The sequence below is a fragment of the Mus pahari genome, chromosome 11 (assembly GCF_900095145.1).
Source record: "Mus pahari chromosome 11, PAHARI_EIJ_v1.1, whole genome shotgun sequence".
In the NCBI taxonomy this organism is placed as follows: domain Eukaryota; kingdom Metazoa; phylum Chordata; class Mammalia; order Rodentia; family Muridae; genus Mus; species Mus pahari.
Genome location: NC_034600.1, coordinates 25,616,287 through 25,640,377, shown reverse-complemented (window position 1 = coordinate 25,640,377; position 24,091 = coordinate 25,616,287). Strand labels below are relative to the sequence as shown.

General features: G+C 43.2%; 1 protein-coding gene across 2 annotated transcripts in view; it reads right to left on the bottom strand.

Annotated features, from left to right (window-relative positions):
- Positions 1-521: 521 nt before the first annotated feature.
- The window catches only part of Ap3b1 (adaptor related protein complex 3 subunit beta 1), a 204,072-nt gene continuing 180,502 nt past the window's right edge, over positions 522-24,091 (bottom strand). The window contains exons 25-28 of one of the 2 annotated variants that reach the window (XM_029543901.1): positions 18,568-18,665; positions 17,457-17,495; positions 13,594-13,732; positions 522-1,125 (exon numbers count right to left, since the gene is read on the bottom strand). In XM_029543901.1, the coding sequence (XP_029399761.1) occupies positions 972-1,125; positions 13,594-13,732; positions 17,457-17,495; positions 18,568-18,665 (430 nt within the window). In that variant the 3' untranslated portion in view covers positions 522-971. The remainder of the gene's footprint in view (positions 1,126-13,593; positions 13,733-17,456; positions 17,496-18,567; positions 18,666-24,091) is intronic. The other variant, XM_021208271.2, reaches the window with a different exon arrangement.

The following is a 24,091-nucleotide window of genomic DNA, read 5'->3' as shown; positions in this document are numbered from 1 at the left end:
CAAAGGCAGCCTGGTGTATAAAGTCAGTTGGTTCCAAGCCAACCAGGGCTCGTCTCAACAACAGTAGCGACAACAACAGAGGCATCAGGAGATCCCCTGGTTTATAAAGAACAATTTTAATAAAGATGGTTTCTTGCCTAAATTAGCAAATAAACAACTTATAGATATATGCTAATTATCATACAGTTTTAAATCGCATATAATCAATTGTGTACTAGTCAGTTTTTAAAAAAGTCCAATGCCAAGATTTTTAAAGGAGAAATGAACCAGGCTTACTTAGCAGTCGGGTAATCAGATCTCCACCATTAAGTCTGTACAGAAAGGGGCGCCGTCCTTTGCACGGAGGGTCCTGTTGTTATGAAAGCGCTCGTTAGCCACTCTGCAGCGCGGTTAGAATGACTGTCTAGTTTAGAGAGCTATGCTCATGCATGCCTGCCACCCCAGCGCAGGGGGAGCAGAGGCAGGAGGATTTCAGGTTTAAGGCAGAGCAGGCTGCTTGGTGAGAAGCGTTGGGAGAAGTTTCTCTTTCGTCAACTGTGCCCTGTGATTCTCCACAGGGTGAGCAAAAATACTTTGGAACAAAGAAAGTTCAGCCGGTAAGGATGAGGGGAGGCAAAGGCTATTCATATGCTCGTTTATTTACCTTATTACTCAGGGGAAATTTCATGACAATTGCCAATAACCAATTACAATACCAGGAAATTCAAAGAAAGGGATTTTCTGAGGTGCCACACAGGCCGGGGAGCGGAGGAAATGGACAGTAAAATATATGTTCTTTGGTTAGCAAAGCGAGGATGGAGAGGAGTGCACACATGACAGACACAGCAGCATTCTAAAGCAGAGACAAGAATGTCCAGAGTGTGCTCTTCCCGCTGCCAGATGGAAGGGCTATTATTATAAATGAAAGGCAGCAGCAGTGGGTGCCAGGCACTTTGTTGTGTGCCAGATTCTCAAGTCCAGATGTAAGCAGGTTACCCCTGGGACAGGACAGGCTTCAGCTCCCGCAGCAGAACAGAGCCAATCACGGTTTTCTCGGTGTTGATGATAAGCTGGGCCGTGGAGCCTTCCTTCAGCTCCACTGTGACTAGCATCAGCGACCCACTGTGCACAGTTCTGGCTGCAAATCTGCAAAAACACATAAGAGAGACCTTTTATCCTGAGAGGGGGAAAAGGAGGAGGAGACGGCGTACGTTCAAATAGCCTTAAAGTAACTCTTTTTCTTAATGAAGTGATTTCCTCAAGGTTCCTTACCGTTCCACACCCAAAGCCAAGCATCCTTTAGAAAACCAATCAGCTGCCCAGCCCATGCTTCCCACATGCAGGCGGGCCACCCAAGTGTATCTCACACACGGAACACGCAAAGGAGGCCTATGTCCCTCATTAGTTTGAGCGGCAGAAGCGTGTGGGCACTCTCCATTAGGATGCACTTAGGAAATACCCCTTCTCCTGATGGCTAACATGTCATCACGCATAGGGCTGTTTCAAATGCACCGCCATATTTTTTATTTCTAAAACACAGTAAGAACTATTACCTTTCTCAAAGAGCTTGGAATTTTAATCCCTCATATCTGAAAAGGATTATGCAAGAAGTTAGATAATTTTATATACATTATAAAATTCTTCCTAAGTCTCAGTGGCTCATGTAAAATATTCAAATTCAATCTCTACTGTTAACGGTGACATGAAACAAAGTCACATGACAACCCAAGTGCCAGCCCATAGCCCCATTTAATATTCAGGACATTAGATCCTTCTTTTTGCTTTAGGATATAATAGAGGCAACTTGAGGTCTAATGTGCTATTACTAAATTCCAAGACACGAAGAAGCTACCAATTACATGGAATTAAAAGCAAAACAAGCCTTGTAACACTGCAGTCGACTGGAAAGCTGCCTGAGGGAGGGAGGCACAGCAGACTTCTGTCAATCCCGCTACTTCACTCTGCATGCACAGGAGACTGTGAGCCTCAGAGGAGGGCTGGCACCCCCTCCCAGGCCTCCATTCCCCCTCACGGACCACGGTCTGCACATTTTGAGGGGAGGGAGTCTGGTTGCAGGGATGACTGGAGAAAGACAAAGTTGCTGCACATGAGCTTTTGAACACACTAACAAGTGTGGAGCAGGTCTGTGACCTGCTGTGACCCCACTTTGCAGGGCCAATCCCCTTTCCCCTCTCTGGGTGACACGCGTCTGAATCTGAGCCATCTGCCTCAATTTGCGCAACATCTTCAGCCACAATGGCACCCAGTTAGCCCTGACAACAGCTCACAATACGTACAAATAAAACTGCCGAGCTGACAGCATGCTGCGGACTATTCAAGAGCAAACCAACTGGTCAGTGTCTCATGTCTGACAATTAGCATGGGCCTCGCACAGAGCCCGCGGGGTCCTCAGGGATCTGTTTAATTACCATCAACATAAAAGAGGGAGTTTATCAGGAGACACTCAGAAAAACTTCACTCCCGACTTAATTAAAATATTAGCCACTTAAGCAGGAAGCAGATTCTCTTTAAATCAAAAGTAATTTCTTTTTTGAGTCTTAAAAAATGACATCAAGAGCTTATCTAACACATTAGATTCTTTTTCTTTTTAAAAATCTAACAAGTCGTGTTTGGCCTAAAGAGAACGATGGAAATGAGATCTTCACCAACAAGACAACCATCCTCATCTCACTTGGCTGAAAATATTCTCGGCGCTCTGACAACACATAGTAAAACACCAGCTAATGGTGCGTTAGCAAGGCACATCAGCAACCTTTCTAACCATTTTCTGAGTATCCTCAAACATGCTGGAAACTTGTAAGAATTAGAGACAGTTCCAACAGAGAAGTAAACCATTTAGGAGTGTAAATCAGCCATGTTCCTAAGGAGTTTGTTTCATTTTTTAAAATAAGCTTCACATTATCTATCTATCTATCTATCTATCTATCTATCTATCTATCTATCTATCTATCTGATTTTTGTATGGACACACAAGAGGTTAGGCACTGTGGGCACTTCCTCCATCTTCCCTTTATGAGAATACATACCATTCCCTCACCTCTTATCACTCCTACAGATTAATCCATTTATCTTGTCTAAATTAAAAAGAAATATGCATATGTGCTTGTGTGGGTGTCTGTACGCTTGTCTGTAGGCCCACACAATCTAGAAGAGGGCTGGAACCCCCTGAAGGTGAGGATATAGCCAGTTGTGAGTCACCTAAGGTAGATGCTACAAACTGAACACAAGACCTCTGAAGAGTCAGTGAGCCCGCTTAACTACCGAGCCGTTTCTCCAGCCTCCAAGTCTACACTTTAAAGGCTGTTTAGCTTCCTAGGAGAATGATACGTCTATAGGTTGCTAAACGAGTCACAGGGATACAATGGCTCTATATTCCATTCATTTACTCAACTCTCCCCATAGATCTGGTCTCCATACTTGTAATTCATTCAACAAATATTTCAACAGAGGTCTCTATTTCTAACAGGGCTATAGTTATGTCAACAGCAGTCTTCTTAGTCCCTTTATTTACTTAACACTTGTGCCTTGGGACCTCAGAGAAGATTATGCCTGAATAGGGACACAAAGCGCCATCTGAATGTCAGGCCGGCAGAGCCCCAAGGCACACTTCATTTCTCTCCCATTAACAATGGAAAGAGTTAATGTACAATAACACTGACTAGGCAAAGACAAATGTCAGTGTGTTTATAGAGATGAAAATCAGTACCCTGGGCATGTTTCTCAAATCCTGCTATAAAATTCTCTGCCTGAAAGACCAGGCACAGGGAAGCCGGGGTGTCTGCTTAGACTACAGCGGCAGAATGGGCAGAACACGAAGCAAGCACCCTAGCAACCATGCCACTGCCTCTCAGACACACAGGCGGCTGTGGCAGGCGGCACGCAGGCTGGAAGCTATAAAGCAGGGACCAGGAGATCAGATGTCCTGACACGCCCACTTCACAGTTCAAAAAGAATGGATTTAATTGGAACATGGCATGATTACACTTGGCTTCTTTGGGTCTGTGGAAGGCAGAACCACTCCCCAAAGTTACTCATCATTTAAATTCTGAATAAGCTATGTGTTAGCATATTTTAAAATTATAGTTATAAAAAAGAATACTAGTTAGCAAACGATCATTAGAGACCCTGATTGTGAATATATGCTAAACTGGATGGGTGTTAGCAGGTTCTCAGTAGTTGGTCTTAAACAAGGTCCTATAGTGGCATTTTTTTTTTTTTTCCAGGAGGCAGAAGTTCTGACTGCTGTAAAGTAGCTGTTTATACCATGTGACCAGAGGTGGGTGCTAAGCATTCACACAATTCCATCTGACCCACGGAGGCAGGGGACTGACAGAGATGAGGAGGTTGAGGCCACAGAACTGGAGGCATTTGCCTGAGACACAGGGCCAGTGCACGGCAGAGCAGGCACTCAAACTCAGGCATTATGAATACAGGTCACATACAGTCTTTCAGTAGACGCAAAAACACACTCAATATTTGCTTTTATCAGTCAACAGGTGATTTTCCCGACTTACCTAGCATGTATGCTAGGTGTTATTACGTCAGAATCCTTAAGGAAGATTGTCTCTTTGCACAATCATGTGCTTACTGTAAACGGTCTGTAAGTCAAAGTGTCCTGACTTAATTCTCCTTCCTATTTTATCCCTGTTCTTACAGACTGAAAAACCTAAGCATCATCTGCCCAGTCCTTCCAAAGCCCCCGGGAACGGCGAATATACAATCCTTTTGGATGGCGCTGTACCAGGAAGGGGACGCGGGCGACAGGCAACCTGGGCACCACAAGCAAGGACAAGCTACCTGTGCAAGACAGCCCCGTGTGATAAAGGACAGCGTCCTAACACAAGCGCCCACTGTTTACAAGCCCACAAGTGAAACACTGGGTCGCACCCGTATGCCATCTCACTATATGTCTTGTCCATTATCTCTAGCAATTGACATTTAATCTTTGTTGAATTCGTAAGATTCAAGAAAAAGGCCAAATTAGCTCATGTTATGACCTAAATGAGAAAAAAGTGTTGCACTCTTGTAAAAAGTTATTTTGTAACTACTGTTAGAATGATGAAACCGCTCACATAATAATAAAATTTGGAATAAATATATTGTCTACAACTCATTTAAATCTGTCAGCAGCTGGCTATAGACTATAATGTTCCTTTCTCCCCCTAGACAGGGTGTGCTGCAGTTCAACTCTGTAAGTGAATAAGCCAGCACGTGAATGTGACTAGCTCTGAGAGGCTGCACCCGCCCGCCCGCTCGCCTGAGACACCCACAAACGCCAACTCCTTATGCAGAGGCAGACTCCCCGTACCCAACAGCTTGACGACAAGCTTTTGTCTTCTCTTGGATAGTCTCCTGCTCTCTGATTTTTCTATTCTGAGTTCAATTTCCTCCAGCTTTCTGTTCTACTGGTTATCAGAAACTGTGACAATGGCCCACTCAGGCTAAAACTTTTTTTTTTTTCCAACTCATACATGAAGCCTTCAATTACTGCCTGCTGAAGCAGACAGAATCCTATTAGTAAGAAAGACAATCACAAGATGCACTGCCCTGCCCTAGCTGTATAAAAATAATTAGTCCAAAGTTGACAAATGTGTAATGAAGCCGCACAGTCATTATATGTAAGAAAGCCTGGCTTGAGTAGGATCCTAAACATCAATACGAAGCTATGCTGGTCTGGAACATTATCTTCCCAAGGACTCAACACTGTAAATCTTTACTGGCTTGGCTTCATACACTAGGACACTGCAAACGGACAGAGATTCTGCATGCTGCAGAGTTAGCTCCATTTTGCTGACTATTAAATGGCATTTAAAGTTCAGTGCATTATACAACAGGAAGGAAAAAATTAACGAGCGATTCAAACTTAGAGAATTTATCCAAGACAAGTTCTTTAAAAATTGACCTGGAACACTGGGAAAGGATCTCTCTAACAGGTGAAAAAAGGTAAGGAATCCACACTTCCGTCAGGGTGTAGGTGGTATAAAACCATCCCAATGGTCAGCCCAGTCAGCTAGTCTTTGTACAAAAAAGCTAAAACTGAAGTGTGCTTCCCAAAGGAAACACAATGCCACCCTTCTACTGAGCTTCTGGTTTGCCTGCTTGGTGGGGTGTGGACGAGACAGAGTTAACAACAGAAGCCAAAAGGAAAGGCCCTTTCTTTGATCCCTGACAAAACTGTCATCCCAGAAGGATTCTTTTCTTCTCATTTTTTAAAAATATGAAAACATATATTTATTCTTAGTAAACCTGAGCATTATAGATTATTACCTCACAAATGGAGAAATTAAAGAAAACTTAAATACAGAACGTTTTAGAGGGAAAAAAATCAGCTGTGCAGTCTGGTTATGCGTGGAATATTTAGCTTGTGAAATTTCTGTGTGAAATTAACTGAGGTCCAAGTTTGTTTTCAAATGAGATGCTGTTCCTAGAGCCAGTAGGGTTCCAAAGCAGATCCAAAAGCAGTGCTGCCCTCTAGTGGACAACCACTCGCCAGCCGACGGAGCACCGGTCATTAATCTGTTTTCCAACTCTAAGTTTTGTTGGACTCAAAAGGTATCATGTTGGAGAAGAGACCCAGTCAGACACCATTGCATCAAAAAATGCTTAGATAAACCCTTGTTTCAGGACAGATTAAATTGGGATTGGAAGTAGTCTTATGAAATGTGTGCATGGAGATAGCCAATGTCACAGGCTAAGCAAAAATTGCTTGCATTACAATCCTCACCAATCACATGGAATTTAAATCTTCTAGAGGTTCTATGAGAAAAGAAAACAATAAACAAAAACAGTACCCTGGAGCCAGATGTGGTGGCTCACACCTATAATCTCAGCATCTGGGTGGCTGGGGCAAGCTCCAGGCCAGCCCAGGCTATAGGCAAGGCCGTACTGCAAAACAAACATAACACACCACACCATGCCACACTAAGCAAGCAAACATCCAAACTGAAACCTGCAGAAAAAACAACCAAAAATGCAGCCCTGACAACACTCACTCTCCGGATGCTGAGATGCTGAGACACACTTCTCCAGTCCCTGCCTTGATCCTACCTCAGTTACACTGTTTCCTCTGAAGACAACTTCTGGGACAACTTCACAACAGCTAGCTCACTTGGTCTAGCCTTTCAGACTGTTCTAACTGGGACTTTATTTATGCCTGCACTTTCTCAACATACAGAGACTAGGCAACAAATACTATAGCTAGCTTTCTTAAGACTAATGATTTTTTCCCTAATCCCCCCCCCCCCAATTCTCTGCCCTAACTCAATAGGAAGCAATTACAAGAAGACTGTCATCCCAACCGCTTAAACTGGGGTAGATGGTTTGAGTAATAAATATATTGTCTTCTTAGGGGAATGATTTATAAGTAATTATGGTCTTAGATAGGGAGGAAACAAAATAGAGAGCTTAGACTCAGGAATTTCTAGCTTGTCTTTTCTCTCTCTCTCTCTCTCTCTCTCTCTCTCTCTGATAGAGAGCAGGGGGTAAAAAAGGGAGAACATATAAATATTATAAAAATATTAGACAAATAGGGGTGGACTGTTAAATCTACTTTTAAATTAAAAATATTTTAGTCATAATCTTACATTGGCAAAGATCTTTATATTTTAATGTAAAATTGAGGCTATTTTTTTGTTACACTGGTACAGAATTTTGTATATTGATATAGGTTTAAGGTTTATATTGGTATAAATCTTTATATATTGATACAAAACAAGATTTTGTTACATTATATATATATAAATATATAAAATAATATATATTTAATAGTATAATGTTGAGTCCCAATTCTTTTAAAAATTGTTTAGGATAATTAAATATCACACATTAACATTAAGTTAATCAAACTCCTGGTCTTGTCAGATACCAGTCTGGATTATCGTAGAAACATGCATCCTGTGTTGTACAGATAACAGGTAGTTGTAGACAGGCAACATTTGCTTGTTCACATATGCTATGAACAGATAGATGGTTTTCAAAAGTCTCAAGAGACTCACAGAACATGGCATTGAAACATGCTTTTTTTTTTTTAAATTAATTTAAGGCTTTTTGACATTGAGACAGGTCTGTTCCTAACGGTACCCCCATTCCACTTAAAAGAAGATAATGACTATCAATAACCTCCATAACGAGTTGCTGTAATTGTGGCAAGCTAGGCATGTTTCAACTACAGACATCTTATCCAAACAAACAAACAAATGGACACAGGGAAGTTGACTGCCAAGCTCTGCCAAGACAGGGTAAGCGAGTCCTTCATAATTCCTGCTTCATACAAGGTCTGTCAGATATTCTGGGCCAGAAGGCTGAAGATAGATGCTCCAACATTACAGAGAATATTGGGGACTGTCCAGGCAATTGGCTGTCTCTGTCATTTCTATAATTTTTGGAAGCTGCATCCCTGCTCTTCCTGCATACAGAGGTAATATTTATTCCTTCTCAGATCTCTGGTGGGTTGAAGTCTAGATAGCCAAAAGAGTCTTACTATAAGCTTAAATTGTTTAGGTATAAGAAAACGTTTTTAGGACGGTAATCCAAGTCAGGATAAAACTTGAATCTTTAAATACACCAAGATAGGATAGACAAACTTTCTTCTTAATAGTCAAATACTATGGATCGGACATCATAAAGTGTATATCATAGCTTATAGTTTTCATAATTGTTATAGTGGTATTCAACTTATATTTAAAAGAAAAAGAACCTTATATTGGACTGAAAAAGGGGAATCGTCTCTGGAATGGCAGTCACTTCTTGGTGAGGGACCTAATAATTATCTTTCTTTCATCCTTAGGTTGATTAAACTTGGGATCAGGTATGTGGGTTTGTGTTGAAGTTAGGCCTGGTTCTGCCTCCCAGCCCCTTGCTCCCAAATATAAGATTCAGACTCAAAATATGTTTATAAACACCTTGGCCATTTAGCAAGGCTTTTCTCTGACTATATATAACTTAAAATACCTCATTTATTCTAGCCTACATTCTGCCATGCGGCTGGTTACCTGTGCTTAGGTACCATGCATCCATCTTGTCATGTTGTCCCAGAGAATCTCCAGCCTGGCTATATCCCAGAATCCTTTCTGCTTCCCTATTTCCTGCCCAAGCCATAGGCCATTGGCTTTTTAATTAACAGGTAATGCATCAATACAATATAACAAGAGGGGCTCTGCATCAACCCAGCTGGGCAGCTAAGCATCAAGAGTCATTTAGGGGCCCGAGGTTTGTCTGCATCCAAACACCCCACTTCCCAGTTCATGGCCAACTGAATAAACCTCTTGTCCATGAGATGACAAGAAAAGTCATAATAATTTAATACTGATGCAAATGTTGGAGCTGTGAACACAGTGCCAATGTCAGAACCTGCTTTTTAGGCCCTGCCACAGCTACCATGGGGTCCCGCTGAGATAGGCTCACAAAAGAACCTGTACGACTTCTCACCTGGGACTGCACATGCAGAGCACAGGCTCACTAGCATGTGAGAGGCCCTATGTTCAGTGTGCACCACTAGTATCCCATTGGTACCCCTTACACAGTAGTTTTACAAATGTCACGTGGCTATCCCTAGCTAGGTAACCCAGGGCTGCACCAAGCTGTGGACTTTGGAACATACATGCAGATCCCAGGCTGGTCCTTGCTATGCTGAGCTGAGTCGCAGATGTTCCAGGTATATATGAGCTTCACACAGACGCCTAGTTAATTCTTTCCAGGGAAAACCTTTAGAGATTTGAGAAGAATAGATGGACATTTAGTGTTTGGGTTTCGGTATAACACCATTTCTCTGCAGCACAAGTGAGCAATGGCACCTCAGGTCTAACATTGCTGGTGGTGGCAGTGGTGTGCACACCTTTAATCCCAGCACATGGGAGGCAGAGGCAGTAGGTCTCTGAGTTTGATGCCAAGCTGGTCTTCATAGTGAGTTACAGGACAGTCAGGGCTACACACAGAGAAACGCTGCCTTGAAAAACGAGAGAGAGAGAAAAAATATTTACTCAAATTTTCTCAGACATCTTTTCTGGCCTATGATGAGCTGTGATTCCTACGGCTAGTCCTAGTAGCCTCCCTTAGAACAATGAATTCCTGAGTCTGTGGAGGCAGCACATGAAAGAAATGCTGGCTGTGCTGACGTCACACAGACTCCCACAGAGCACAGTGAGTCACTTACACTTTACAGGAGAAAATAAAGCTACTCCACTACATGTTCTGTAAATGCTTTGGGTGTTGACAGAACTCATTCCCGGGCTGTTCCTTCTAAAGTGTGACTGTGACCTGGCAAACAGCAGACTGCACAATGGCTGGCGCCGGGGATGGCGGAGAAGGCTCTTCTCCCAGAACCTTTGGCTAACAGCAGTGAGGACAGAGTGGCGTCAGGCGGTCAACGGCACACAGGTTTTCTGATGCTACCAGTTGTTTAGGATATCACGTTTGCTTCCTCAGCTGAGGTTTAAAAGCAGCAGCATTCTAAGTCTTTGAAGTGAATTCCATAAATCGTGCATAACGTATGCTCGGCCCTTGCCTCCCTCAGTCCTGCTCTTCTCACAGCACTGCAGCCTGAGCCTCACTTGGGCAAAAGCATCGGCTGCACTGGCAGCCCATGCTTCTCTCTCTCTAGAGTCAGTCTCCTGCAGGCGGACCTCGGGCTTTCTATGCTGCCTCAGTCTGAGTAGTTGAGCACTGTCTACACTCCTGGGCTAGCTCCCGTGTGCCCACTGTGCATATTTCTGCAGAGTCACCCAACCTACTTCTCTTAGGAACTCACGCACATTTGAAAATTGGTATTTAGCCAAAAATATTCAAAATTTGTTAAGTTGTAGCAATACACTATTTCAAAGGAAGGCAATGGAAATTTTACTGATCAACTGACTGGTTAGGAAGAATACAATGGCACTGTTATAAGTCCTGTAAGAAAGAAATGATCTTGAAAACGAGGGAGAACATACATCACTCTGTTTATAACAAAATTTAAACTTGAAGTACTAGTAGTCAAATGACTTCCATGTTTGGCATTTTAAAAATGCTAAGTCAATTATTGTTTCCAAACATTAGAGTGACTGGCCTGAGTCTTTCATAAACTCAAAAAGCTCTTGGAGAAAAGAAGAGAAGTCATTAAAAGCCTTGCAGGATTTCAATGTCGTCAGCAAATGATAGCTAGGCTTAGAGAAAAGAACAGCACCCCACGGGGAAATATGCCAAGCATTATAGCCTTAACAAAACACAGCTCAAAAATACTAAACTGTCAATTTAGGTGATTAAACGCTAACCAACAATTGTTATTTCAAGTGAGATTTTAAAAAGCATTGGGATGGATTTTATAAACAATTAAAAGAACGGCAGTGTTAGGTTATCAACAAGATAACTTGAATGAGGTGCTCATGGCCTGGAAACCTTTAAAAATATTTAGGGCACTGGAAGCCATCTTGTTTTCAATACTTGAAGTATTTTTAGGTGCAGCAGACCTGGGCCGCAAATTAGGGTAGCACAGTTTGTTACCTCCACACAGCCTCCCCCAGGCTGCAGAGCCCAAGGCCAGACCATTAGTGATGGAGCTAAACAGAAAAGCCCCGTGGGGGCCCAGCACCCAGGGACAGAGCGCATTAGGGCTGAGTGCTCCGTCTGCACTGGAGTCACATGGAGCTGCCTAAGAGTTATCTGTCTCCTTTGCATTAGCAGTAATAACTAACTGAGCAATGGCTGTGTTTTTAATTAAAGTCATTTGAATAGATAAGAGGCTGCAAACCCCTAGAACAAGTTAAAGGGAAAATTATGTGATAATAAAGATTGTAACACTGGCCTTTGAATCTCAGCTCTGTTTTCATTCTCAGGCATGCCTTTCTCTTTTCTAATAATTTAGTCTCTATTTCTTCAGTAGAAAACCAAAAACCAACAACCAAACCAAACCAGAACAGCACAGCTTGTGCCGCTTGCCCCTCTCAGACTGTCTTCCAGCAGGAAGTCTGCTTTCGTGTCATTTAGCTTCAATTACGAAGGTAATTTTACTTCATCTCAGAAATAAAAATCTGCAAGACTGACTTTTGTTTACCAAAACGCAAAAAACACAACCCAATAACTTCCACACAAAACCTAAAGCAGCAGCCGCACACGGGCCACGATCTCCAGGTTCTGCACACATGGAGAGCTACGATGCCGTAGACCGCAGCAGTTCTAGACTAGAGCAAACTTCGCAAGGAACCAGAAGCTAAGCCGACAATGCCAGCCTTATGCTTTTTCTTTTCAGGATCTCATAAATACTAAAGAAAGGCACAGGAAGGGAAAATAAGTGCTCAGGGGCTGGGCCAGCTCTGCTGAAGAGTTCGCTTGTCATGTACAAAGCAAAGAGGAAAACGCAGACCCAAATGTTCTCCTTGCCCGGAAGAGGCTTTATTATCTCTCCTTTTGAGTGACACGACTTGACAGACAGTTGAGTCTGCTTACGTTAATCACCACTCTCCGTGAGAGGGACGGGGGTTCTGGTTCCAGCCCTTCTCTTGCTGTAAACAAAGTAAAAACAAAGTGCACCTGCTTTCTGAGACACGCACACACTCTTGGTTCTGTCCGCCAGAGCCCAGTGACATAAACAATGGCCTCGGCTCGCTTCGTCTGTATTCATCGTCATAGGAGTTCAGTTCAGCCCCAGCTTTAACTTTCTAACCATCTCCAAAAAGACAGTGAAGGTGAGTCCACCGGGAGAATGAACAGCCTGCCCCGGACGGCAGGCCTAACCCCCAAACCACCTTTGGCATGCCTCACAGGGAGCCTTGTCTGCTTCCGGGCCAATACGGAAGAAAAACAAAGCAGGCCTTGTGGCCACCTTTCCTCCTGTACCTGGCAATGGCACGAGAAGGAACCCAGCAAACACAGCGCTGGGACACTGTCTGCGGTGGGAGTGTGCGGGATGGGACCTCACAAAGCCCTCCTGAACAACTTCGTGGTACAAGGGGATTCTCCTTATCTGTACTTGCACCCGAAGCTGCGGGGGCATCACCAGGATAGTGTGTGAACAGGGCATGGGGCCTGGATGCTGGGCTTCATGCAGGTGCCTGGGGGTGAGGAGGTGCGGGGGCTGACCAGCAGCCCTTACACATCAGAAGCAGCCTGAGGGACTGCTGGTCAGGGAAGGCTGCATCTGTACTGCCCCATGCCCCAGTCTACTTACTGTTGGAGTTTCCCAAGAAATTCAAGTCCAGAAAGACAATGTGACATCTTAACAGTCTTATAAAAAGGCATCTTAAGAAAAGGTATTAGACAACGTAGCTGTCGTCTCAGCATCCTTCAGAAATAGCCACGCCAGGATCAGAAGGATGCTAGGAAATGAGATGGGGCTTTGACCCAAACCCATCAACCAAACAGACCACCCCTGCATAGGGTCGCTACTGCCAAAGTAAAGAATGGGTTAAGAATTACACTTGTGGCTGGGGCGTGGTGGTGCACACCTTTAATCCCAGCACTCGGGAGGCAGAGGCAGGCGGATTTCTGAGTTCGAGGCCAGCCTGGTCTACAAAGTGAGTTCCAGGACAGCCAGGGCTATACAGAGAAACCCTGTCTCGAAAAAAAAAAAAAAAAAAAAAGAATTACACATGTTCTCTCCTTACCACAGGTTACTCAGCTTACCTGTGTATGTTATCTTGGCTGGAAGGCACAGCACCGAGGTTGGCAACATTTACAACCTTCTGGAGGATCATGGAGGGAGTGGAGTTCTGCGGAGCAGTGATGAGTGTAGCCGAAGTCTCATTCATTCCGGCGAGCATCCCTGCAATATCAACGGAAGGCAGGCTGTGTTCCATTGGTCTGCTGTGAGAGGGACCTCAACAGCTTCAAGCTCAGTCAAACCTCAAACATTTTCTCAATGAAAGGGAAACTAATTTAGAATTTAATGTATAAAGTAATTACGTAAAATTAAAACAATACCAGCATTTCTAAGATAAAAGAAACTTTTTTCACTGTGTAGGATAATACATAGGATGCTGTAAAAAACATACAGAACATTCTTTATAAATCTGACTTTAACTAGTATAGGATAAAAAGTAAGAATTCTAAATAAGTTTTTAACTTCGGCCCCTTTGAAAATGTACCAAGGATCATGTAAACTGCCTCGATCTTACTTGGGCATATACTTAATATCATTAGCTATTTATCCTGCTCCTTCCAAGATTAGCACCACGACTCTTGACAACAGACGCAGTGATCCAGCCCCAGCAGTGGTACCTGATGAGTGGCTTCCAGGTGATAGGCCAGTAAGGTCAGCAATGACTGGAAGCCACACAATAATTATGCAGTTCTACAGCTACACTACACTCAACAATAAAGTCATTTGTCTCCTGAACAGAACTTGAGCCTAAGACACAAATGGGAATTTCTGAAGCAAGAAGCTTGACAATAGGAAAAATGTAAATCACAAAATTCCAGGACATTTCATATAATATTAAAACAACAACAATAATAACAACAAAAACCAAAGTGAAGTCAAATTCAGAACAAACCCCACAGTTAACAACAGCTATGTCATTAACATCAGAGTCAACTGTGGAAATGTCTAGGCGGCAAACTCTTGGGGAAATACTGAAATGTAGTATATGAGCTAAAAACCAAAATGATGACTGTAAATGCCGTCTATCTGCATCTGTGACGTAAGTCATGGACACAATGGTGTCTATTAAACATAAAAGCTTTTTGAGACATTTGATCATGTGCACAGTACATGTACACAGTTTATGAAAATGGTAAATTTTGATTTCATGTTTTCAAAGACCATATACCGTCCTTGCTATTTAACCTTCAAGCCTATACGTGCACTTTAGTTATTTACTGCAGAGGAAATCTGAACAATTCAAAGGTCTCTCTGATCAACAGTAGAAAGACACTAAAGGTTAACAGCACTGTAAATACCCTGTTGCTAGCCATTGGATAAAAACCAGAACCATCTATGCCCAACAAGGGCATGCTTACTAACCACTCTTGAGCCCCGGAACAGTACGCTCTGTCTTAGGACGCTCAACTTCAACATTAGGCAGAAGCTTTAACAAGTACACATGCGGCCGAACTGTGCTTTTAAGTGAAGCGCAGAGGCTGACATAAGACTGCCAGGAGATGTGTGTACTCATTTAGGATTTAAACCGTCTCCATTAAGCTCTATTGAAGAGCAACCGCTGAATAAATGAATGCAACTATGTTTATGTTAAAAGCCTGTTTCCCGCAGCATGTAATTAAAGGAAATGCTGTACAAAGCCAGTACTTTTGCCAAGCTCCTGCAAATGGAAAGATGGATAGCACTCAGAGAAGTGAATGCATTGCTTCATATTTAACCTTAACACTCTTGTCATTAATGGTTTGTCTAACTTGGTCTATAAAAGACAAGGTACTGCTCCATTGAAGTAAAATTAAAAAAATCAACTAAACCATGCTTTTCAGAACAGAAGATTCATTATCGTCAGCTAATGTATTGGCATAAAGCAAAGTAACATCCTATCGAGTGAGGCACACGCTCAATCTGCCTTTCCACCCCCCTTTATTTTTAACTCATGCTGTTTTATTGTTATAGGCAATTTGTACCACTCAGCATGACAGTGTAAACTGAATCAAGATTAATTTACATGCAAAAGAACACTTAGGAGAGCAGCTCCGTAAGCAAATGTATTGTCTCGATTGCTGAGGTGGAAAGGAACCTGGAAAGCGAAAGGTACTCTAATTAAGGGCATCAAATATGATTGCTTGTGCTAGTTAAGGGCCAGAAAATAGCAAATGTCTGACCATTTAAGGAATTAGCATCTTGCAAGTTTGGAACCCATAGGATGGGTGCATAAATCACAATAAAATCAGGCAAGCATTCTAGGTTTCTTAAACCAGAGATTTTGCTTAGTGAAAATATATCAGGTATTCTCAAATTAACAAGAAAGAAAAACATGCCACGGTGATTGTTAATGTTTGCCTATATATGTATAAAAGTCAAGGCTCAGGGACATACTTGGAAGTTGTCAGAGGGAAGTTGAAGTTGCTTTGTTCTCATTGAAACTTAACATTTTCCTCAAGGTATCAGACAAGATTTAATTTAGGCTCATCAGATGTAATTAATAGCTAAAATGAAAACCAAGGAATACAATAAAATCTTTTTTAAAAAGATTTTTCTAAATTTTAGATTTGCAATTTAGATGACAGGAGTAGAATGATTGGAAGAAGGCAGGCTGGAATAAACCACGGGCCAAGCCTTCGGATGTGAAACTGTCTGAAGAAACGAATTCATTCTTTTAGTACATGTCATTGTATTGAAAGGCTCTCACACATAGCTCATTAACTAACTGTAATACTTGAACTCGTAACAAATAAATCACACTTCAATTGAAGGCTCAATAATATGAATACTATAACACTTTCAATATACAGGACAGTCCAAGCTGATTGAGCACTTGGCCTACAGTCCTGCTGTTCTGACCAAGTATGTTCAGCAGCCAAGAAAGACTGATGGGTCAGGTAGCATGCTTGAAATAAAGCCGTAGTTTTAAGGAATAGGGATGTGTAGCATGTCTGCTAAGACCACTTCTAATAGTTTACATATTTTCAGTTTTGTCTATCTTTGCAATAAAATAGAACCCAATTCCTCCTGTTTCTTTATAATTTTTCAATCCTAATAAATACACTTAATGCACTTTTTGAGTCTTAAAATATATGTCCTGTGAAATGAAATAATTATGTATGCTTAAGTGTATTTATTCAAGTAGAAACAGGATTTAAAGCTACTGTGTAACAAAGCATACACATATTTCTTCAATTTACTTCCATTTTACCTTCTAGAACTCTACACTGACAAATGTAAACAGTTTTCATTTTGGTTTGGCTGCCCACTCCTGAGTCATTTTAAGAAGTCTTCTGTGACGCTCAGACCCCTTCCTGGATGGGTTTCACGAATCCTCGTGTAAAGTTACCAACTGAGACTTCTATTACCAAACCCGCTGAAACCCGCAACTAAAAAGGATGCTACTGAAAAAGCCTGTGGTAAATCTGCCAGTGTCAAGTCCCACATCAAAGGATGAATTCAGGAAGACAGAGAGAATGATACAGAAATGCCAAGAGACCTGCGAGGATTTACAAATACTTCATATAAACACATTTTCAAATAGCTTTATTCAGAGTAGCCTTTCTGCTCTATTAAACATAGCAAACAGCTGCCAGATTTATTCAGACAAATAATCAACAACCATAGAGTAAAATGGCAGAAGAAAAAGGAATTTTGGCAACAAGCCCGCAGAGGACGGCGGCTATTCTCCGTGTGCACCTCTCCGGTGCATGTGCGGTTCTGTATGGCTAGTCAGCGAAAAATCCCTCAGTCACAGCAGAGAACAAAACATTTGAAGAAAATCACACATATTCTAAACAGGAGCAGAGGCGAGCAAGGCCATGCGGGGATCTGCAGACCTACGAGCTGCACCCCGACAGCAGGCTATCCCCTACATCGGCACCATCCTCCCTGGCGAGCCACTCACCTTGATTGGCTGAGCAGATAGATGTAAAGCAGAGGCAGGCTTTAGCCAGCAAAGGGCAGAAAAGTAAACAGGAGAATCAATTCACTTGTCATTAGGAAAGAAAGCCAGAGAGAGCATACTCCTGCTACAGCAATACTCAACTTTTCAGAAGACATAAAAGTTGAATTTAGCTACGCCTTTTTAACAACCTTAGTGAGGTATGAGAGGTGGACACTCCACACGGCCAGTGTTGTTGGAGGTTTCCGTGGGGGGAGGTTTCTATCAGGTCTCTGGGATCCCACAGACAGTCAGGGCTGTATGAAATAAGCACTAGACACTACAATCACCTAGTTCCAGGAAGCATGGCCTCCCCTCAGCCAGAGTGACAGAAATGACTGAATGACTCCAGATAAAGGATCTTTGGTTTCAGCCCCCAGAGGGAAAATAGTTGAGGCTCACATAAACTTTTAGACTCTACCATTATGAGCTGCCCTTAAACATATAAAATCAGTGTCTCCCCCATAACCATACATAAAAAGGCCCCTCACAGTTATTAGAAAGCAAGCTTGACTTTGGGCAAGTACAATATTCATAGCTGCATTTTGTTGCAAATATTTTCTTTAGCATGTATTTAAAAATCTTTCAGATTTGATTTCACCAAAGTATTTCTTTAAGATAGTCAAAAGAGAATAGAGGTCTTTCAATAGTATAATTGGCTTTATTCTGAAGGTAAAGTGTGTTACTGTGTATACAAAAAAGCACATTAGGAGGAGACAGAAAAGCGCTTTGTAACAATGCACAGACAAATGCAGACCTAAGGCTCATAGCAGTGGAACCTAAGTGAGTCTCCAGTTCCTGGAATTTAAAATGCAGACATAGTGCAGGGCTAGAAAACAACTCTCAGAACCGAACAGGTAAGGACCAGTCTATTATTTTAAAGACACAGTAACTAATTTCCAAAGCTGCCAGCAATATACATGGACGTGTATGAGTGCACGCACTAGAGAAAATGGGCAGAGAGCATGCTTGCCAGCGGACGGCTAGGGATGTCTGGAAACCCTAGGGCCTGGTTGGAAGCACAGGTGTACACAGTGCAGTACGGAACTTGTAACCAACTGTAGTCACCTCTCACCTTGCTCCTTCTTAAAGTCCTTCTCTGACATGGCCACAGGTGAAAGCAGCTCCCCGACAGGTGGCTGGAGGGTGACACTGAAGCAATCGTCCTTGGTGCTAAGGAAAGAAAGATCCAAAGATAACCAAATGCTTAAAAAACAAATCACTCTTTGACACACCGCAGTTTAACAGGGACAGTTCAACTTGACCTTCTGAATTTCTGCCTTCACCCCAGGATGCCACAGCTACAGCTTGCACTGATGTAAGAGCCCGAGGGTTTCCATATGTGAGGCAAACACTACTAGATGAGCCCCGCAGGGTTTTATTCTTCATTCAGTTTTCTTTTTTTTAGACAGGTCTTTTGCAATCCAGACTGGCCTTCAATTCCTGAGGCTCCTACCTCTACTTCCCATGCACAGAATTATGGGTATGTGCCACCATACCTGGCTTTTGTCATTTATTCATCAGCTTCTCCAATCTAGTAAGTTTAAGCCATGTGAATGCGCTTGTGCACATGCAAGCTGAAGTGTGGAGGCCCCAGGACAGCCATGTGGAGCAGACTCCCCTTCTACCTTTATGTGTCTTGTGGGGGGATCCAACTCAGGTCCCAGCTCCAAAGCTCCCTTTTCAAGTGAACACACTATCTTCTAATTGTGCCATTCCCTGACAGTTGTTGTTACAACTGACAAGATGTGATATGTTTAAGGAAGTCCCTGCTTCTGTGAGGAGTGGGAAACAGAGTACAACTGCATCCTTAAATCTTCTATTACTGTGAATAAAGCCTCCCAGACTTGTGCTTAGGAATGTAGAAGTTAGACACTGAGGTTGGCTGATGAGGACCACCGATGAGGAGTGCTCTTCAATACAGATAACCAGGAACTCCGCTAAGAGTTCCTGGAGAAGCAGGTGTTTATTGTCTTAGAGTCACAGGCTCATTAGGTGGCCAAACAACAGCAATAACAACAGCAGCAAAACCAAAAAACCCTCAAGGACCCAGCTTTCTCTAGCTTTCCACTCCGCCATCCACAGGATGTTGGCTTCCCTCATGGCTGCTAGATGGCTGCCGAATCTCCAGGTACCAATTTTGCATTCCAGTCAAAGAAGGACCGTGATGATGCAGTGGTGAATAAATGAGCCAATCAAATCTGTTCCCAACCAAATGTGTACCCGAGGTAGGAGGCAAAGCTTCCCTGAGCTGCCTACACAGGCACTATTCCTTTCAGGCCTCACTCGGTCCTATGGGCAAGACGAAGGTGACTTGGGAGGTGAGGGCTATAGATACAGTCTATCACTAGATTGAGTTAGGGTGAGGTAGGGACTTACAGAAGGGACATAAAGCTACTTACTTTTATGTTACTACTGATTTCTTTCTTCTTGATACTAGGGGCCAAACCTAGGGCCTGATGCACGCTAGACAGTGCTCTACCACAAACTTAGTCCCCCTCCTCCACCCCCAGAAATTCTATTCACATAAGTTACCTCACCTTTTTCAAAACATGGATTCAAGGCAAACCAGCATGCCCTGCTTATGTATCCAACTAACAAACGTTTACTGAACGAAGCTGTGCTCTTTCATACTGTGCAAATATTTTGGGAATTTAAAGTAAGGGACCTTAACAAAGGCCCAGTGGGATAAAGAACTTCCCACAGTAGAATGCTCAGCTCTGGACAGATGTGGGCAAAGGTGCAGCCCAGGTCGGCTTGTTTACAGGAGTGAAGGGAGGAAAACCTTGACCTAGGCCTGTGTTTTCAGAATGGGGAGCAGCCAGGTGAGCCCATGGATGAGGCTGAAGGGACAACATGCCCATTCATCCCAGCTTTTACAGAGAGTTCCAGCTCAAGGCTGCTGTCCTGGAGTCTGGCCAGCTCCTGCCCCCTCACTCTCTGAAGTGTAACGACATGCGTGGTCAAGTAGGCACACCAGCACTGTATTCACAGGACCCACAGGAAGCACTTTTGGTGTCTAATTTTCAAAGATTCCGTTTGTCTGTCTGTCTGTGTGTCTATTTATTTATTTATGTATGTATGCACTTATTTATTTATTTATTTATGTATGTATGTATGTATGTGCGCGCATGCATGTGTGTTTGATGTGGGTACTCAAGGTCCCCTGGAACCACTGATGTGAGTGCCAGGAAAGGACCTCGGGCCCTCTGGAAGAGAACTGAGTGCTTCTTACTACAGCACCATCTCTCTAGTCCAGTTTTAATGATTCTTAAAGCAATGGCAATCCACCAGAGACCATAAGCGTGGGTCCTATCTGTCTAAGCTGGCGAGGTGGAGAGAGAACTGTGGGGAGATCACGTAAGTCTGGTTGAGGGGGCAGGTCTCTTAGAGTCACTGTTAGGGTTTAGTGAGAAAATACACAGGAAGTGCAAACAGTGACTCTAAGAGACAGTTTGCATTATACAAAATCTACAGGTAGGACAACCCAGAGCCATGGCAGTAGTGTGCTAGGAGTAAGGCCCTGGGTTTGTGTGTCAGCAACACTCAAAATCAAAAACCAGAAAAAAAATGCTACCACACCACCCAGGGTCACATAGATGTAAGCAGCAGTACTGGGCTCTGTGCCTAGGGTCCCTGCCTCAAAGCCCACGCTTCTGCTGGGCCACGCTGCTTCTCTGGGTCAGGGAGCATTTAGAATTGGGAAGGTGAAATATCTTACAGTCTGGAATTAGAAGGGACATGCTTGGGATGGACAGTCAGTCTTTGACATTTACAATGAGAACTGCCGGGTGAATGGCAGCACACTCAAGAGGAGTCTGGGCTCTACACAAAATATCTTGGATTTAATTATCATATATCTGAGATGTACACTAGATAATTAGAAATACAAATTAGGAGGGGCAAAAGAAGGTGACATGGAGAAAGAGGACACAGCAGGAAGGGCACAGTGGACAAAGGGGAAATGGCAGGTGAGGACAGATGGGAAGAGTGGCCGTGAAGGAAGGTCTGTGCCAGGCCTGCAGGGAGGACTCAAGGGAGGGCTCAAGGGAGCAGCCGTAATGTCTACCTTAACAAAACAGACCAGACAGACGAGGAACCCAGGGCATCGAGGTGCAGGGGACAGGAGGAGGGAGGGGCTGGGAGAAGCAAGGAGAGGCAAGGAGCTTCCTAACAAGGGATGAGGGAAGCTCAAGGAAAACCAAGGAGTGAGAAACACAGGGGCTGGGGTCCTGCTAGAGTAAGGTCTTAGACAGGGCTGGCACTAGATGAAGGGTTAGCTTGAGAACACAGACAAAAGCCACACTTTGAGGAGCCCAGTGCAAGGATGGCTGGCTCCTTAGGACACGTGTGACAGTCCATAAATGAGTAGGTGGATATGTGTGCACACCACACACTACCTGAACTGTATGCATGAGGCAGAAAGCAGAAGGTGCAAGGTACCTAGTGAGGAAAACTCCTACTAATTATGAACTAATTAACTTTTTATACCTTTAATTTTTTTGTGTTGAATTTTATTTTAGTACGTATACCATGCCAGCATACCAAAATATATGCTTACATATGTACATGTATATTCATAGATATACAACAACAGCATCAGCAACAGAACGTATAGGAGAGGCATGTTCGTAACTCTAGAAGGTAGAGCACTAGGCGGTCAGATGGACGCTATCTATAGCTCTTTTTAAAGTAAGAAAAGTGCTCTCCCAGGGCTCTGTGTGTCCAAGGTGGCTCTGTGGCAGTGGTGACAAGAAACAGTGTAGAGGGGAAGTGGGTCTGTGGGTTGGGTTAGAGACCTTGAATGGGTTGTCCTAGCGACAGTGTGTGGGAACAGCAGACACCACTGACCAGATGGCTCTGTTCTTGGTGCTCATTTTCTGTTGAAATGGAACGGTACGTGTCCAAAATGAGTGGACCACTGTAGCGGTGGACACTGCTACCCACTCACCACAAATCTGTTTGCTGACAATGTGCCCCAAGAGACATTTCTTTCCACCTCCCTTCTTGTTTATTTCTCTTGGGGGGGGGGGGAGGTACGAGAACATAGACAGGAGCCTGAGTTGGAGCAGCCCTCATGGGGACATGAAGATGCAAACCCCACTGTGTGTGTCAGTGTGTGTATGTAGTATGTGGGCGGGGAGACATGTGCCACAGCAAATGTGTGCAGCTCAGGAGACAGTGTTATGGATTGGGTTTTCTCCCCCACTTTTACATGGGTTCTAGGATCAAACTCAGGCCATCAGGATCTTGATGGCCCCAAATAATCCTTATCTTTCCCCTTCTCTTCTCTTCTCTTCTCTTCTCTTCTCTTCTCTTCTCTTCTCTTCTCTTCTCTTCTCTTCTCTTCTCTTCTCTTCTCTTCTCTTCTCTTCTCTCTCTTCTCTCCTCCCCTCCCCTCCCCCTCCCCTCCCCTCCCCTCCTCTGGTTTATCATGGGGAACTATGTCTGTTTCTCCTGATATATATCTCAACATAGATAAGAACTGGTGAGGCAAGCTCGCTGTATTACAAGGCCAGCAAAGCAGCATTATCAAGACAGTTCCACACAGCTGAGCTACACACAGTAGGATGGCACAATCGGTTAATGTAAGGGAAGATTTTACTTGTTGTATCTTTACCTGTGATGCATACAACTACATACAACCCCATTTCACAGATGCCTATGGTGCAAATTGGTAAACTAAGTAAGAGATATGGAGCATACAGGCTGCTTACTGAACCCCAGACCCAAGGTCCTCAGAGATAGGTTTAACTCTTACACAACATAAAATGTCCAGGACGTGTCACAGGGACTCAGAATTTACATATGTGACCCTGATGTTGTCAGCGATCTTTTTAACCAAACACAAATGCATCACTGAGCTTCATCCTCCAAAGATGAAAATGCTCAGGTAAAAACAATGAATACTTAGCACTTGGATAGACAATGTCAAAATGTTCTAATAAAGTGATGGCCAGTTTAAGGTTCATAAACGGCACACAAAGAGTACACACTTCTCTCTGCCTTTCTCATATCACATATTAAAATTATTTTGAAATTTTGTCAATGATAGGTGAAACATCTCAATTTTTGTTTTACTAAATACTAGCCATGATATTCATTTTTTAATGCTTACCTGCTATTTGCATTATTTTCTTTTTAAAATTAAAAAAAAATTGTGTGTATTTCCCTGCATGAATGTACATATATCTTGAGGGTGCCTGGCACCCGTGGAAGCCCAGAGGGTATCAGGTCCCTAGACTAGAGTTACATACAGATGACTGTGAGCCACCTGTGTGGTGAGTATAGATCTGTGGTCCTCTGCAAGAGCAGCAAGTGCTCTTACCACACAGCCATCTCTCCAGCCTTCCTTATAAACTGTCTCCTCTTCACACTTCTTAGTGGGGCCTTAGTCACACAACAAGAGCTCCTTACATATCCAGCCTGCAGAGCTCTTGTCTGTCCCAGGCCTTCTGATGTTTTCTATTCACATTTATGGTTCCTACTGTTTTCTTTTTATAAAGAAATTTTACATTTTTAATGAAATCATATTCCTTTGTATTTTTTTTCTAGATATAATTTGCCCACAAACAGCCTGGGAATATTTCTCTGGCCTC